This window comes from Equus przewalskii, chromosome 30 (assembly GCF_037783145.1).
Source record: "Equus przewalskii isolate Varuska chromosome 30, EquPr2, whole genome shotgun sequence".
NCBI classification, from domain to species: Eukaryota; Metazoa; Chordata; class Mammalia; order Perissodactyla; family Equidae; genus Equus; species Equus przewalskii.
Genome location: NC_091860.1, coordinates 4,040,073 through 4,056,096, shown reverse-complemented (window position 1 = coordinate 4,056,096; position 16,024 = coordinate 4,040,073). Strand labels below are relative to the sequence as shown.

The 16,024-nt window shown below is 35.2% G+C and overlaps 1 protein-coding gene across 11 annotated transcripts in view; it reads left to right on the top strand.

The window, feature by feature from the left end:
* The window catches only part of CCDC7 (coiled-coil domain containing 7), a 463,736-nt gene that overhangs the window by 407,185 nt on the left and 40,527 nt on the right, over positions 1-16,024 (top strand). For 10 of the 11 annotated variants that reach the window (XM_070601703.1, XM_070601701.1, XM_070601699.1 and 7 more), the window contains 2 exons: positions 366-446; positions 1,873-1,992. In XM_070601703.1, coding sequence (XP_070457804.1) covers positions 366-446; positions 1,873-1,992 — 201 coding nt within the window. Of the gene's footprint in view, positions 1-365; positions 447-1,872; positions 1,993-3,513; positions 3,633-16,024 lie in introns of those variants that run through there. The other variant, XM_070601704.1, reaches the window with a different exon arrangement.

Sequence of the window (16,024 nt, the reverse complement as noted above, 5' to 3'; positions counted from 1 at the left end):
ACTTGGAAGTTACATTATTAACATAAACTCTCCATGATTATGTAAATTTGTACAAGAGATAGCATTGCGTAGAAAAAGCACTAGTTAAGGAATTATGGGGTGTTAGTTTGTGCATCATTTTTATCATTAGCTTGACATGTATTCTTGATCAAAATTTGAAACATCCCTAAGCTTCAAAATAGTGAGGCTTGTATGATGGCTAAGAGCTCTTCAAATTCTAGGGGTTTATGATTGTGCAACACAGATGTATTATTTCTCTTCTTCTAGAATAACAGATTCTAATTAAGTTAGTACTACATACACACAAACACAAAGACATTAATGGTTACCCTACAAAGTGTTTGAAATCTGTTTTATGTCTATAGAGACTGATAGAGAACGCTTGACAGATACTGTTGGAAGAGAAAAACTAATTGGTGAAATGACACAACTTAAGGGTCGCCCTGGTGAGAACAAGAAATTTTTTAAGTCTAATATTTATGGTTTATATCTTCTCTGGGATTTAATTAAGTATGGATCTTTAATGACAACAGTAACTATATGTTATTATATGTGTAAAAATCTCCATGAATTCCCTCTTATAATTAAACTCTAGTATTTACTATCAATAGAAAATTAGCTAGATATTATTAGTTTTAAAACTCATCTATTTAGAAAGTAATCCATAAAATCCAAAGCTCTTGTGACCTTAAAATCTGCTTGGTGTAAACATCTCCAACTGCTAATCTGCTCACTTTCTGTTGCTGGCTTAGAAAGGAAAGTTGCTTTGAATTTGGAAAAAGCAAAAAGGCTAGTTGATGACTTATAAGAAGAGCGATATAACAGATAGATTTCATTGGTTACCAATTCCCTCTACATAATCAAGCTGGCATGTAAATTTGTATCTCTTCTAGAGTAGAGTTCTCTAACTGTGTTCTATAATTCACAGATTATACTACTGCTTTTAGTCCTGGAGTAACAGTGTTAGATATATTTCTCTTTGATACAAGAAATACTATAATTATGAAATTTTTATAGAATCAATGCTAAAGGCTAGAATTTGGAAGTAGATGAATCCTTAGATACAGGCACCATAATATGCGTTCCCACTGAAATTAAAGATTAAGGCCTGTTTTCTGAAATTTTGCTTTTGAATTATTTATTTATTTCATTATATTCACATTTTTGTTCCTGAAAAAAGTATTACTAAAAATGAATCAAAAAAATTATTTACTCAAACAGGTTATAACTGGGGAAAAGCTGGTGGTGTAAAAATGAAATTGTTTGAACCAAACAGTTAAATTTGTTTTGTCTTTTACTTTAACAAATTTGCTAAATTATGATGAGCCATTTTCTATGTATTTAATTTTTAGATTATTTTCTTTTAGGTAATTTTGATTACTTTTTGCTTCTGTGTTGCTTATTAATAGAGGTCTTTGTCAATTTTGAATAATAACCTTAGACTCAGCAGTAAAGCACTATTATTTATGTCCAGTCAATTTAAAATACCACACCTTTTAAAAACTAAATTAATTTATATTTATTTATTAATGGTGAATTTATAATTAAATATTCTAAATAAAATTTAAGAGATAGAAATTGCTAAGAAGAAAAGAGTTGAAAGGAGACTGCAGATCAAATATAGAAACGAATATTCTTGTTTAAGATAAAATGTGGCTGGATTAAAGGTCAAAGTTAAGGAAGATGCCTTCTAAGAACACAGAACAAAGAAAATGAAGAGAAAATGAATAAATAGTTTATAGAAATTGGAGTGATAGACAAGTGGTCACTCAAATGTGGGAAGAAAAATTTACAATTGCATAAATACATGGTGATTGTAGTAGTGGGCAATGGTCATAGTGTCTGTGAAATTTTTCTTAATTTTTATTTTAGATATGAATTTACTTAAAACAAGATACTTGTCCACAGAAGATCAAGATGTTTTTACCAAGTACATTGGACAAAGTAAATTCTCAACAAATGCAGTTAATTTTTCACCCTTAGACAATCAAGGTAAGAAATAATATAGAAGAATATAAAATAAGTATCTAATTACCTAGAATACATTTTGCAGTATGCTTTTTCATTTTCCTCTTTGTGAAATCTTTTAAACATTCGGAAAACATATAACACTAATATAAAAAAATGCAACATTCTAATGATTCCCTTTCTATGCTGTTATAATCTCATTCCCTCCTTACTCAGCTTTTATTATATGCAGTCATAAATTATATATATATTGTTCTACACAAGTATTTTAAAAAATATCTTATTGTGTTCTCTTTATTTTTTATTTTCCTTTATTGTGGAATTTTCTACCTTGTCCTCTCCCCCACTACCCACATTACCCCAGGTCAACTAATTTTATAAAAAATGTGTACACACACACACACACACACACACACCTTTTTATTAGGTATCCCTACATTAAATGCTTTCAGTTCCTTTTTGATCTCTAGAGTATATTTTTATGCCATCTAAGCATAAAGCTTTTTAAAGTAAATTTTTTAATCTAGCATTTTAGTTGTTTGAATCAGAAGGGAAATTTGAGATAGCTAGTCTTCTATACCACTGCATCCAAAATTATATTCAATTTTTAATACCAAGATGTACCAAAGTATCATCATACAAACAATCTATCTTTGATACTTTAATAAAAATAAGATCAAGAGTAAACCTAAATTTGACAGTATGGTGCCATTACCCTACGAGGCATTAAAGTTTTTATTTTTAGTGACCTAAAAATCCTCTCCAGCTTTTTCTCTTGACAAATGTGAATGGCCATCTTGGAGTAATGGCTTTTGAAGTAAATTGTGTCAAATATATTTCTCAATTACAACTTCTTACTAAATTTCTTGGCCTGTGGCTTCAGTTTAACCTCTAGCCAATGATTAAATAATATGAAGTTTATAATTCTTTGTTAAATGGAAGTATTCTACAATAACACACATTCCTTTTATAATAAGTAGGATTTATTAAAAATAAATCTAATAAACATTTGTTGAAAGGGGAAGAGAAAGCTGGTGGTTTGTTCATAGAGCTCTGATCTCCAAAATGATCCTTACAAAGGGATCTTTGTAAATATGGTGTACAGATGAAATACGCAAATGAATATGCAGTTTAAAGTAAAACAGGATTGGGATAAAGGTCAAAATTAAGAAAGATGCTGAGAATAGAAACTGTGTCCATCAGACCAAAAATATGTATGCTGCCCTCCATATCAGATAAAAAGAAAAAAAAACAATGAGGGCTTTGCTGCTAATTATTTTAATTTACCTAGGAAGAGGAGGAAGAGCTTTCGTACATCTACATTTGCAAATACTAAAAATACTATTCCTTTAAAATGCTACAAAAGAAGAAACTTTATCAACAAAAAGGGAGAAAGCTCTCTAAATAATTTTGAAAAAATTGGAGATATTGGAGAATTAAAGCAAGAAGTGACATTTCCTATAGAGTATTTGGCAAAAGAGAAGGAAGATTACAGTGATGACATCCATATGGTAGAGTAGGAATTTTCTACCATCTTCCCCCTAGACAAAACCAATTTGACGATCAACCACAGATGAGAGAACCTTTGTTTAAGCCCAGGAGTTCAGCAGAGAAGTTCTAGCACACTGTTGGAGCAAAAAGTAATCCAAGATTGGATGCATTGAAGAGGGTAAGAGGAACAGTTTGACTTTACCTGCATCACTCCCCCACCACAGGCAGCATACTTCAGTGGCAAGGAAACCCTTCTCATAATTTCTCCCATTTGAGAAAATGAAAACATGTTAGTGAGCACCCATCTTCTCTGGCTGTGCAGAACACTGCCAAAAAGGCCCTTTTCTCTCTTGTCCCATGCAGAGGAATGAGTCACGTGTTTCGTGACATGTTGGCAGGGTGGGGGGGGGGACGGTTGGTGAGTGACTGAGACAGCAGCCAGGGCTCAGAACAGAACATACAAAAGGGATCTAGATACTACAAACCATGCCAAGGACTCCACCAGGAGGCTCACACAGCTGCTGCTGAGAACACCTCAACTGTGCATCCTCCAAAACTGGCCCACAGGACCCCCAATGCTTCACCCACACAAACCACCAGCCTATGACTGGCTCCCTAAGGGTGCTCCTGAAGCAGTAAGTGTGAGCTTTTACTGACAGCTAGAGAGCACTCACAGAAAGCAAGCCTGAATCTACAGGCCTTGGAGAATCCACCAACTTGGGCACTCAGCACTGCCCTCGGGAAAGCAAAAGGGAGATTGTCAGCAACAAGCCTGGCTTTAAAGGATAGAGAGAAAGCTTAATAATTCTGCCACAAAAGGGAGAAAGAATTGTGGAGCAGAAATACCATAGAAAAGGTCTGAGAAAGCCTCACAATTCCTAGCAGGGCTGACAGAATGGATTTCTTTCTGGAAGCTAGTCAGTAAAGCCTGGAGGAGGTGACTGTTTCTTCAAATGCAATGACAGCAGTGCAGGACATCAAGGAACATGAAAAATCAAGAAAGTATACCATGAAAGAGATACAATAATTTTCCAACAACCCCAAAGAAATGGAGATTTTCAATTTAACTGATGAAGAATTCAAAATAGCTGTTTTAAGGAAGCTTAGTAAATTATGGGAAAACAAGAAAGGCAGCTCGATGAAAGCAGGAAAACAATGCACAAACAAAATGAAAACTTTAACAGAGAGATACAATCATAAAAAAGAATCGAAAAGAAATTCTAGACCTGAAGAATACAACAAATGAAATGAAAAATATAATGGAGAACATTAACAGCATAATGGACAAAGCAGAAGAAATAATTTGTGAAGTAGAAGACAGTACTGTTGAAATAATACAGTCAAAAAAGAGCAAAGAAAACAGAATTTAAAAAAATGAAAAAAGTCTGTATGAACTCTGGGACACCAATCAGTTAAATAATATATGAATAATTGGAGTCTCAGAAGGAGAAGAGAGGGAGAACGGAGCAGAAAACCTTTAAAGAAATAGTGGCTGAGAACTTCCCAAACCTGGAGAAGAAACTGGATATACAAGTACATGAGGTTAATAGAATACCTAATTATCTTAACACAAAAAGAGTTTCTCCAAGGCATATTGTAGTAAAACTGTCAAAAGTCAATGAGAGAGAAAGAATATTAAGGGTGGCAAGAGAGAAGAAAATAATTTACAAAGGAGTTCCTATTAGGCTATCAGCAGATTTCTCAGCAGAAACTCTGCAGGCTAGGAGAGAGTGGAGTGCTACATTCAAAATATTGAAAGATAAAAACTATCAGCCAAGAATACTCTATCCAGTGAAGTTATCCTTCAAATATGAAGGGGAAATAAAGGCTTTGCCAGACAAACAAAAGCTGCGGGAGTTTATCACCACTAGACATCATTTACAAGAAATGTTAAAAAGATCCCTCCTATCTGAAACAAAAAGGCAAAGGTAGGCATGCAAAGCTTTGAGCAAGGTGATAAACAGACAGACAGAATCAGAAAATTGCAACTCTGTATCAGAATAGGTTAGTAAACAATTATAACATAAAGGCTAAATGGAAAGAAAGCATCAAAAATAACTATAATCAATTCAATTTGGTAATAAACTCACTATACAAAAAGGGGTAATTTGTGACAACAAAAACACAAAAAAGGAAGAGGAAAAGGATAGAACCTGCATAGGCAAATAAAGATCAGATGCTATCAGCAGAAAAAGGACTATCTCCTCTATGAGACCTTTTATACAAACCTCCTGGTAACCACAAAACAAAAGTTCAGAGCAGATTTGTGAAATACAAAAAAAAGAGGAAACTGAGAAATACATCACAGAAAACCACCAAACTGAAATGGCAGACAGAAACACAAGGGAAAAGAAACAATGGAAATATAGGGAAGAAAACAAAAGATTCAATGGCAGTATTAAGTGTTCATGTATCAATAATCACCCTAAATGTAAATGAATTGAATTCACCAGTCAAAAGACAGAGAATGGCTGGATGGATTAAAAAAAAAAGACCTAACAATATGCTGCCTTCAGAAGGCCCATCTCAGCTCTAAATACAACCATAGGCTCAAATGAAGGGATAGATGATACTCCAAGCAAATGACAAACAAAAGAAAGCAAGAATAGCCACACTTGTATTATACCTCAAGGAAAGAAAAACACAAAAGACAAAGATGGACATTATATACTGGTAAAGGGGACAATACATCAAAAAGACATAGCATTTACTAATAGGATGTAGGGGCACCTAATTATATAGAGCAATTATTAACAGATATAAAGGGAGAAATTGACAGCAACACAATAATAGCAGAGGACTTTAATACCCCACTTCCATCAATGGGTAGATCATTCAGAGAGTCAACAAGGAAACATTGGCCTTAATGAAACACTAGACCAGATAGACTTAATAGATATACATGGAGAGAGAACATTCCATCCAAAAGCAGCAGAATATACATTCTTCTCAAGTGCACATGGAATATTCTCAAAAGATAGACCATATTTTGGGAAGCAAAACAAGACTCAATAAATTTAAGAAGATTGAAATCATATCAAGTCTCTTTTTCAACCACAATGGTATGAAACTAGAAATCAACTACAAGAAGAAAACTGGAAAGGTCACAAATATGTGGAGACTAAACAACATGTTCCTGAACAACTATTGGATCAATGAAGAAATCAAAGGAGAAATTAAAAAAATACCTGGAGACGAATGAAAATGAAACACACAACATACCAAAACCAAAGGGATGCAGCAAAAGTGGTATGAAGAGGCACGTATATAACAATAAAGGCCTACACCAAGAAACAAGAAAAATCCCAATCTAACACACTTAAAAGAACTAGAAAAGAAAAATAAAGGCCTAAGTCAGTAGAAAGAAGGAAATAATAAAAATCAGAGAGAAAACAAATGAAATAGAGAGTAGAAAGACAACAGAAAAGATCAATGAAACTAAGAACTGGTTCTTTGAATAGATAAATAAAAATGACAAACCCTTAGCTAGATTCACTAAGAAAAAAGACAGAAGGCTCAAATAAGTCAGAAACAAAAGAGGAGAAATTACAATAGATGCCACAGAAATACAAAGGATTATAAAAGAATACCATGATAAACTATATGCCAATAAATGGGATAACCTAGAAGTGATGGATAAATTCTTAAAATCATACAACCTCCCAAAGCTGAATCAAAAAGAAATAGAGAATCTGAATAGATGAATCACAAGTAAAGACATTAAAATAGTAATCAAAAACCTCCCCAAAACCAAAAGTCTAGGACCAGATGTCTTCTCTGGAGAATTCTACTAAACATTCAAAGAAGATTTAATACTTCTCCTTCTCAAACTATTCAAGAAAATATTAGCAAATCAGGGGCAGGTCTGGTGGCACAGCCATTAAGTTCATGCATTCCATTTCAGCAGTCTGGGGTTCACTGGTTCAGATCCTGGGCGTGGACCTACACACTGCTTATCAAGCCATGCTGTGGCAGGAGTCTCATATATAAAATAGAGGAAGATGAGCACAGATGTTAGCTCAGGGCCAATCTTCCTCAGCAGAAAGAGGAGGATTGGCAGCAGATGTTAGCTCAGGGCTAATCTTCCTCAAAAAAAAAAAATAAGAAATTAGCAAATCAAACACAATAATATATTAAAAGAATTATACACCATGATTAAATGGGACTTACTCCAAGGATGCAGGGATGGTTCAACATCTACAAATCAATCAATGTGATACACCATATAAACAAAATAAAGAATAAAAAAATCACATGATCATCTCCACAGTGCAGAGAAAGCATTTGGCAAAATTCAACATCCATTTATAATAAAAACTCTCAATAAAATTGGTGTAGAAGGAAAGTAACTCAACATAATAAAGGGCATGTACAATAAATCCACAACCAACATCATACTCAATGGGAAAAAACCAAGGAGGTGAACCGAGAAGGTGAAAGATCTCTACACAGAAAACTATAAGACATTGTCAAAAGAAACTGAGGAAGACCAAAAGAAATGGAAAGATATTCTGTGCTCATGGATTTGAAGAATTATCATAGTTAAAATGTCCATATTGAGCCAGCCCTGATGGTCTAGTGATTAAAGTTCAGTGCTTACCACTTTGGCAGCCGTGTTCACTTCCCAGTCGTGGGACCACACCATCCATCTGTCAGTTGCCATGCTGTGGTGGTGTCTCACATGGAAGAACAAGAATGACTTACAACTAGGATATACAACTATCACGGGGGCTTTGGGGAGAAAAAAAAAGGAGGAACATTGACAACAGATGTTAGCTCAGGGCGAATCTTTCCCTGAAAAAGAAAAATGTCATGTAAAAAATGTCCATATTACCTAAAGCAGTCTACAGACTCAATGCAATCCCAATCAGAATCCCAATGACATTTTCACAGAAATAGAACAAATAACCCTAAAATTTGTATGGAACAACAAAAGAACCTGAATAGCCAGGGCAATATTGAGAAAATGGAACAAAGCTGGAGGTATCACACTCCCTGATTTCAAAATATAGTACAAAGCTATAGTAATCAAAACATCATGGTACTGTCACAAAAACAGATAAATAGAACAGAACTGAGAACTCAGAAATAAACCCACACATCTCCAAACAGCTAATTTTCAATAAAGGAGACAAGAACATACAATGGAGAGAGAAAAGTCTCTTCAATAAATGGTGGTAAAAAACTGGACAGCCATACACAAAAGAATGAGAGTAGACCATTATTTTATACCATACACAAAAGTTAACTCAAAATAGATTAAAGACTTGACTGTAAGACCTGAAACCATAAAGCTTCTAGATGAAATTGTAGGCAGTACACTCTTTGACATTGGTCTTAGCAGTATCTTTTTGAATATCATGTCTCCTCAGGTAAGGGAAACAAAAGAAAAAATAAACAAATGGGACTACATCAAACTAAAAAGTTTCTTCATGGCAAAGGAAACCAGCAACAAAACAAAAAGACAACCCACCAACTGGGAGAGAATATTTTCAAATCATATATCTGATAAGGGGTTAATATCTAAAACATACAAAGAACTCATAGGACTCAACAACAACAATGAAATAATCTCATCAAAAAATGGACAGAGCATATGGACAGACATTTTTCCAAAGAAGATATACAGATGGCCAACAGACACATGAAAAGATGTTCAACATCACTAATTATTAGGGAAATACAAATCAAAACTACAATGAGATATCACCTCATGCCCACCAGAATACTTATTACTAAAAAGACAAGAAATAACAAATTTTGGAGAAGATGTAGAGAAAAGGGAACCCTCCTACACTTCTGGTAGGAATGTAAATTGGTGCAGCCACTATGGAAAACATTATGAGATTTCTCAAAAAATTTAAAATAGAACTAACATATGATCCAGCTCTTTTACTTCTGAGTATTTATCCCCAAAACATGAAAACACATTCAAAAAGATTTATGCCTCCCTATGTTCATTGCAGAATTATGCATAATAGCCAAGACTTAGAAGTAACCTAAGTGCCCATCACTGGATGAATGGATAAAGAAGATGGAAGATATATATATAATGGAATACTACTCAGCCATAAAAAAAGATAAAATCTTGCCATTTGTGACAACATGGATGGACCTTGAGGACATTATGCTAAGTGAAATAGGTCATACAAAGACAATTACCATAAGATTTTGCTCATATGTGGAAGATAAAACAACAGCAAACATAGACACAGAGAATAGATTGATGGTTACCAGAGAGGAAGAGGGGAGGAAGGGTGAAAGGGGTAAAAGGGCACGTGTGTACAGTGACAGATGGCAGCTAGACTTTTGGTGGCGAACATGATGCAGTCTATAGTTGAAATATAATGATGTACACCTGAAATTTATATAATCTTATAAACCAGTGTGACCTCAATAAAAAAAGAAATAATACCTGAAAACTTCCCAAATCTAGGAAGAGATTTGAACATCAAGTTTATGAAGCTAACAGATTACCCCAAAATTTCAATCCAAAACAATATTTGCCAAGACACATTATAAGAAAACTGTCTAAAGTCAAGGACAAAGAATTTTAATATCTGCAAGAGGACAACATTTCTCTCATACAAGGCAATCCTCATCAGGCTGTTAGGAGCTTTCTCTGCAAAAACATTGCAGGCCAGAAGAGAGAGGGATGATATGCTCAAAATGTTGGGGGGAAAAAAACTTCCCAAATAGAATTCTTTCTAGGCAAAATTGTTCTCCAGAAATGAAGGTGAAGTAAGACTCGAAAACAAAGAAAAGTTGAATGAGTTCATCACCATTTGAACTCTTTTACAAGAAATGATGAAAGGAGTTCTTCAAGCTAAAGTGAAAGGACACTAATTAGTGACCTGAAAACATACAATACACTGGGTAAAGATAAGTATATAGTCAAAATCAGTATACTCTAATACTGCAATATGGTGGCCTGTTAACCACTTAACTCTATCATAAAGGTTAAAGAACAAAAGTATTAAAAATAACTATAGCTACAATAATTTGTTAATGGATACACAATACAAACAAGGATAAATTATGACATCAAAAACTTAACACGTAGGGGCTGGCCTAGTGGTTCCTAGTGGCAGGTATGTATGATTTGGGTCCTCAAATGAAGAGCTTTGCCAGCCCTGGACTCTGATCTACCATCACTCAAGCATGAAAGCAGAGTCATACCATGGTCTCTTGCTGAGTGTAACTTCTTGCCCCACCTGACCAAGAAGACTGTCCGGAACTCCTGGAAACTATATAGCCCAGCACCGCTTGAGCAGACAGTAAAGCAGAGCAAAGCCACAACACTGTTTGGCCTGGGAACTTGAGGAGTGGGTCAGCTTGAGTCAAGACCACAAAGAGCCTTGTTGGGTTTGGAGTCAGTTCCCCTGCTCCACCCAAGCAGGGGAGCTAATTAATAGCCCCACTCATTGCTGCATGTAGCTCCTGGCCACTCTTGACCAGAAAGCCTGATCAGGAACACTGAGGAAGCTGCTTGGAACTGGCCCTCCCATTCTGCCCAGAAAGGGGAGTTCATTCATAGTCCCACTGACTGCTGAGTATAGCTTCTGGCCTCACCTGACCAGATCCCAGCCAGAACATCTGGGGCTCTGTAGCCCAGCAACACTCAAACAGAGAGTACAGCAGGCAGAGCTGATCTTCAGCAGAACAAAGCCAGTGGCACCGTTTGGCCAGAGAATCTGAGACTTAGGTCTTTTGAGTCAAGACCACAAAAAAAGAGCCTTGCCAGCTATGGAGCTGGTTCTCCTGCTCTGCCTTGGCAGGGATATTAATTCACAGCCCTGCCCATTGCTGAATACAGCCATCAGCCTAACTGTCCTGGAAACAGAACCAGATCACACGGGAAGATGCATAGTTCATCCAACAGACCAGCTTATGGTAGCAATTGAACAAAGAGCAAGCCCTTTGGCTTTCTCCACCTGCAGAGGAAAACTGGTGGCCTTGTCTGGCTGGGGAATTCAGTGCATAGTCTTGCCTGGTTTTGGTCCCCAAAAATGAGTTAGGCAGGCCCTGGTGCCTGTTCAGCTGCCTCACCTGGGCAGGGAAGATAATCCATAGTCCTGCCTTCTACTAAATATAGTACCTAGTTATGGTTGTCTAGCAAGGTTTACCAGGGAACCAGGCAACCACAGATCCCATCCTACAGCCTTGCTTGGGCAGGAAACAAAGCCAGAAGTCTTATCCAACTGTTCTCAGCCAGTGCCACCTCCCATCCCTGGCTTCAGAGGCCTCATCCAAAAATAAATATTGATAGCAAGCCCCACCTGCCCAAGGGCGTTACCACTGGACACATTAAGAAACCCAAGCTGAGCTGACTTGTGAAGAACTATCTCTGCCAAAGTTAACCTGTAAAGTCTGGAAGAGGAGGCTGCTTACTCAAATGCACAGATGCTAATATAAAGAATCAAGGATCACAAAGAATTAGGTAAGCATGACATTACCAAAGGAAACTAATAATGATCCAATAACTGATCCTAAAGAAATGAAGATCTATGAACTGTCAGAAACAATTCAGAATAATACTCTTAAATAAGTTAGTAAACTATAAGAATACAACTAAGAGAGACAACTAAACAAAATTAGGAAAACAATGCATAAACAAAAGGAGTTCAACAAAGAAATAGAAACCATCAAACAGAAATCTTAGAGCTGAAAAGTATAATGACTGAAAAACTCAATAGAGAGCTCCCAAATCAGACTCAACTATGCAGAAGAATGACTCAGTGTCCTAGAAAACAGGATATTTGACATTATCCAGTCAGAGGAGAAAAAAGAAAAAAGAATGAAAAAGTAAAGAAATCCTTAGGACTTATGGGACACAATCAATAGAAACAGTATCCACATTGTCGGAATTTCAGAAGGAAGAAAGAAAGAGAAAGAAACAGAAAGTGTATTTATAGCAATAGTGGACATCCAGTTCCATGATCCTAAAGGTTCCCAAATAGACTGAACTCACATAGGGCTACATTGAGACACACTACAATTAAATTGTCAAGAGTCAAAGACAAATAATTTTGAAAGCAGAAAGAGAAAAGAAGAAAGTTGCACACAAGGGAAACCCCATAAGAATATAGATAGATTTCTCAACAGAAACTTTTCAGGCCAAGAGAGAATGGGATGATATATTCAAAATAGTGGTGGGGGGGGGGGGGGGAGGGAATCCATCAACCAAGTATTCTATGCCTGGCAAAGCTGTCCTTCAGAAAAGAGAGACAAGGATTTTTCCAAACAAACTAAAGCTTAGGGAATACGTCACCACTAGACGCCCCCTACAAGAAATGCTAAACAGAGTTCTTTGTGTGGACATAAAAGGACACTAATGAACATCATAAAAACATAAGAAGGTAGTGTAAAATCACTGGTAATGTAAATATATTGTCAGTTAGATTCTGTAATATGGTGCTGGTTCATAATTTATTTACAATCCTAGTTTAAAAGTTAAAAACAAATGTAGTAAATAACCATAACTATAGTAATCTGTTATTGGATGCACAATATAAAAAATTTGTAAACTGTAACATCAATAGACTAAAATGTAAGGTGAAGGAGAAGTAAATGTGTAAAATGTGTAAAGTTTAGGAATTCTATTGAAGTTAAGTTGTTATCAGTTTTAAATAGAGTGTTATAATTTTAAGATATTTTTTGTAAGCTTCATGGAAACACCTGTAGTAATTGCACAAAAGAACATGATAAAGAAGTTAAAGCATACTGATACCAAAAGACTTCATAACACAAAGAAAGACAGAAGGATAAGAAACAAGGAACAATAGATCCACAAAACAGCCATAAAACAATTAAGAAAATAGCAATAATAAGAACTTACCTATCAATAATTACTTTAAATGTAATTAGATTAATTTTCCAATCAAAAGCCATGGAATGATTGAATAGATGAAAAAAAGAGATCCAACAATGTACTGCCTTAAAGAGACACACCGTAGCTTTAAAAACACACATAGACTGAGAATGAAGGGATAGAAAAAGATATTTCAGACAAATGGTAACCAAAAAAGAAAAAAAAGCAGAGGTACTGATACTTATATTAGACAAAATAGACTGTAATCTAAATATGATTTAAAAATAAAAAAGGTCATTATATTATGATAAAGGGGCAATCTATTAAGAAGATATAATAATTGTAAATATTTATGTACAACATTGAATCACCTAAATATATAAAGTTAAATGTGTAACAGAGCTACAAGGAGAAATAAACAACAATGCAATAAAAGTTGGGGCCTCTAATAACTCACTCTCAACAATCGATAGATTATCTAGACAGAGAATCAATAAGGAAACTGGATTTGAACACTAGATACCAAATGAACATAAAAGACATATACAGAACATTCTATTTGACAACAATACCATACACATTCTTCTCAACAGCTCATAGAACATTTTCTAGGATAGACCATGCATTAGGCCACAAAACAAGTCTTAGAAAATTCGAAAAGATAGAATCATACTAAGTATCTTCTCTGACTACAGTGTTATGAAACAAAAAATATCAATTACAAGAGGAGAACTGGAAAACTCATGAATGTATGAATATTAACACTCCTAAACAACCAATGGACCAAAGAAGAAATTAAAGAGAAAATAAAAAAAATCTTGAGACAAATGAAAATGGAAATACAACATACCAAAACTTACGGGATGCAACAAAAGCAGTTCTAAGAGGGAAGTTCATAGCAATAAACACCTACATTAGAAGCAAGTAAGAACTCAAATAAACAACCTAACTCTATACTTCAAGGAACTAGCAAAAGCAGAATAATCAAAGCCCAAATTTAGCATAAGAAAAGAACTAATAAAGATAAGAGCAGAAATAAATGAAATAGAGAACAGAAAAGCAATAGAAAAGATTAACAAAATTAAGAATTCATTCTTTAAAAAGATAAAGACAGTTGATAAACTAGCCTAGTCTAACCCAGGAAAAAAGAGAGAGGATCCAAATGAACAAAATTATAAATAAAAAAGAAAACATTACTACTGACGTCACAGAAAAACAAATAGAAAATGTGAACAAAACAATTACTAGTAAGAAGATTGAATCACTAATCACACATCTCCCAATGAAAAAAAGTCAAGGACCAGATGGATTCACTGGTGAGTTTCACCAAATATTTACAGAAGAATTAACACCAATCCTTCTCAAACACTTCCCCAAAACTGAAGATGGGGGAACACACCTGTGTTTGGCCCTGAGCTAACATCTGTTGCCAATCTTACTCTTTTTGCTTGAGGAAGATTGTTTCTGAGCTAACATCTGCGCCAATCTTCCTCTATGTGGGATGCCACCACAAGATGGCTTGATGAACGGTGTGTAGGTCCGTACCTGAGATCCAAACCTGCAAACCCCTGGCCGCTGAAGTGGAGTGTATGAACTTAACCACTACACCACTGGGCTGGCCCCAAGGTGTATTTTGAAAAGGTAAACAAAATTGACAAACTTGTAGCTAAACTAACAAGCGGGAAAAAAAGGAAGACAAATAAAGTCAGAAATGAAAAAAAGAGATATTAAACTGATGCCACAGAAATACAAAGATTATAAGAGATACTATGAATAATTATAAGCCTACAAATTGGATAACCTAGAAGAAATGGATAAATTCGTAGAAACATACCACCTACCAAGACTGAATCATGAAGAAATAGAAAATATGAATAGACCAATAACAAGGAGGAGATTGAATCAGTAATAAAAAGCCACCATCAAAGAAAAGTCCAGACCTAGATGGTTTCACTGGTGAATTCTACCAAACATTTAAAGAATAATTAATGCCAATCCTTTTCAAACTCTTCCAAAAGACTCAAGAGGAGGGAACTCTCAGAAGCTCGTTTTACAAGGCTAGCATTACTCTGATACCAAAGCCAGATACGGATGCAATAAGAAAAGAAAACTACAAGCCTGATGAATAAAATCCCTGATGAATATTGATGCAAATATTTTCAACAAAATACTGGCAAACCAAATTCAGCAGCACATTAAAAGATCATATTCCATGATCAATTGGGATTTATCCATGGGATGGGAGAATGGTTCTGCATAAGTAAATCAATAAATGTGATAAATCACATTAACAAAATGAAGTATTGAAATTGCATGATCATCTTAACAGATAGAGAAAGGGAATCTGACAGTTAAAACACCTTTTCATGAGAAAAATGCTCAATAAATTTGGTACAGAAGGAACATACCTCCACATAATAAAGACCGTATGTGATAAGCCCATAGCTAACATCACATTCATTGGTGAAAGTTTGAAATGTTTTCCTCTAAGATTAGGACCATGGTACCAGTCTCACCACTCCTATTCGGCTTAGTACTGGAATTCCTAGCTGGAACAATCAGGTAAGAAAAAGAAATAGAAGGCATCCAAATTGGAAAGGCAAAAGTAAAATATTCTCTGTTTGCAGATGATGATTTTATATACAGAAAACCCTAAAGAGTCCACCATCAAACTGTTTGAACTAATAAATGCATGTAGCAACGTTGAAGGATACAAAGTCAACATACAAAATTAGTTGCATTTCTATACATTAA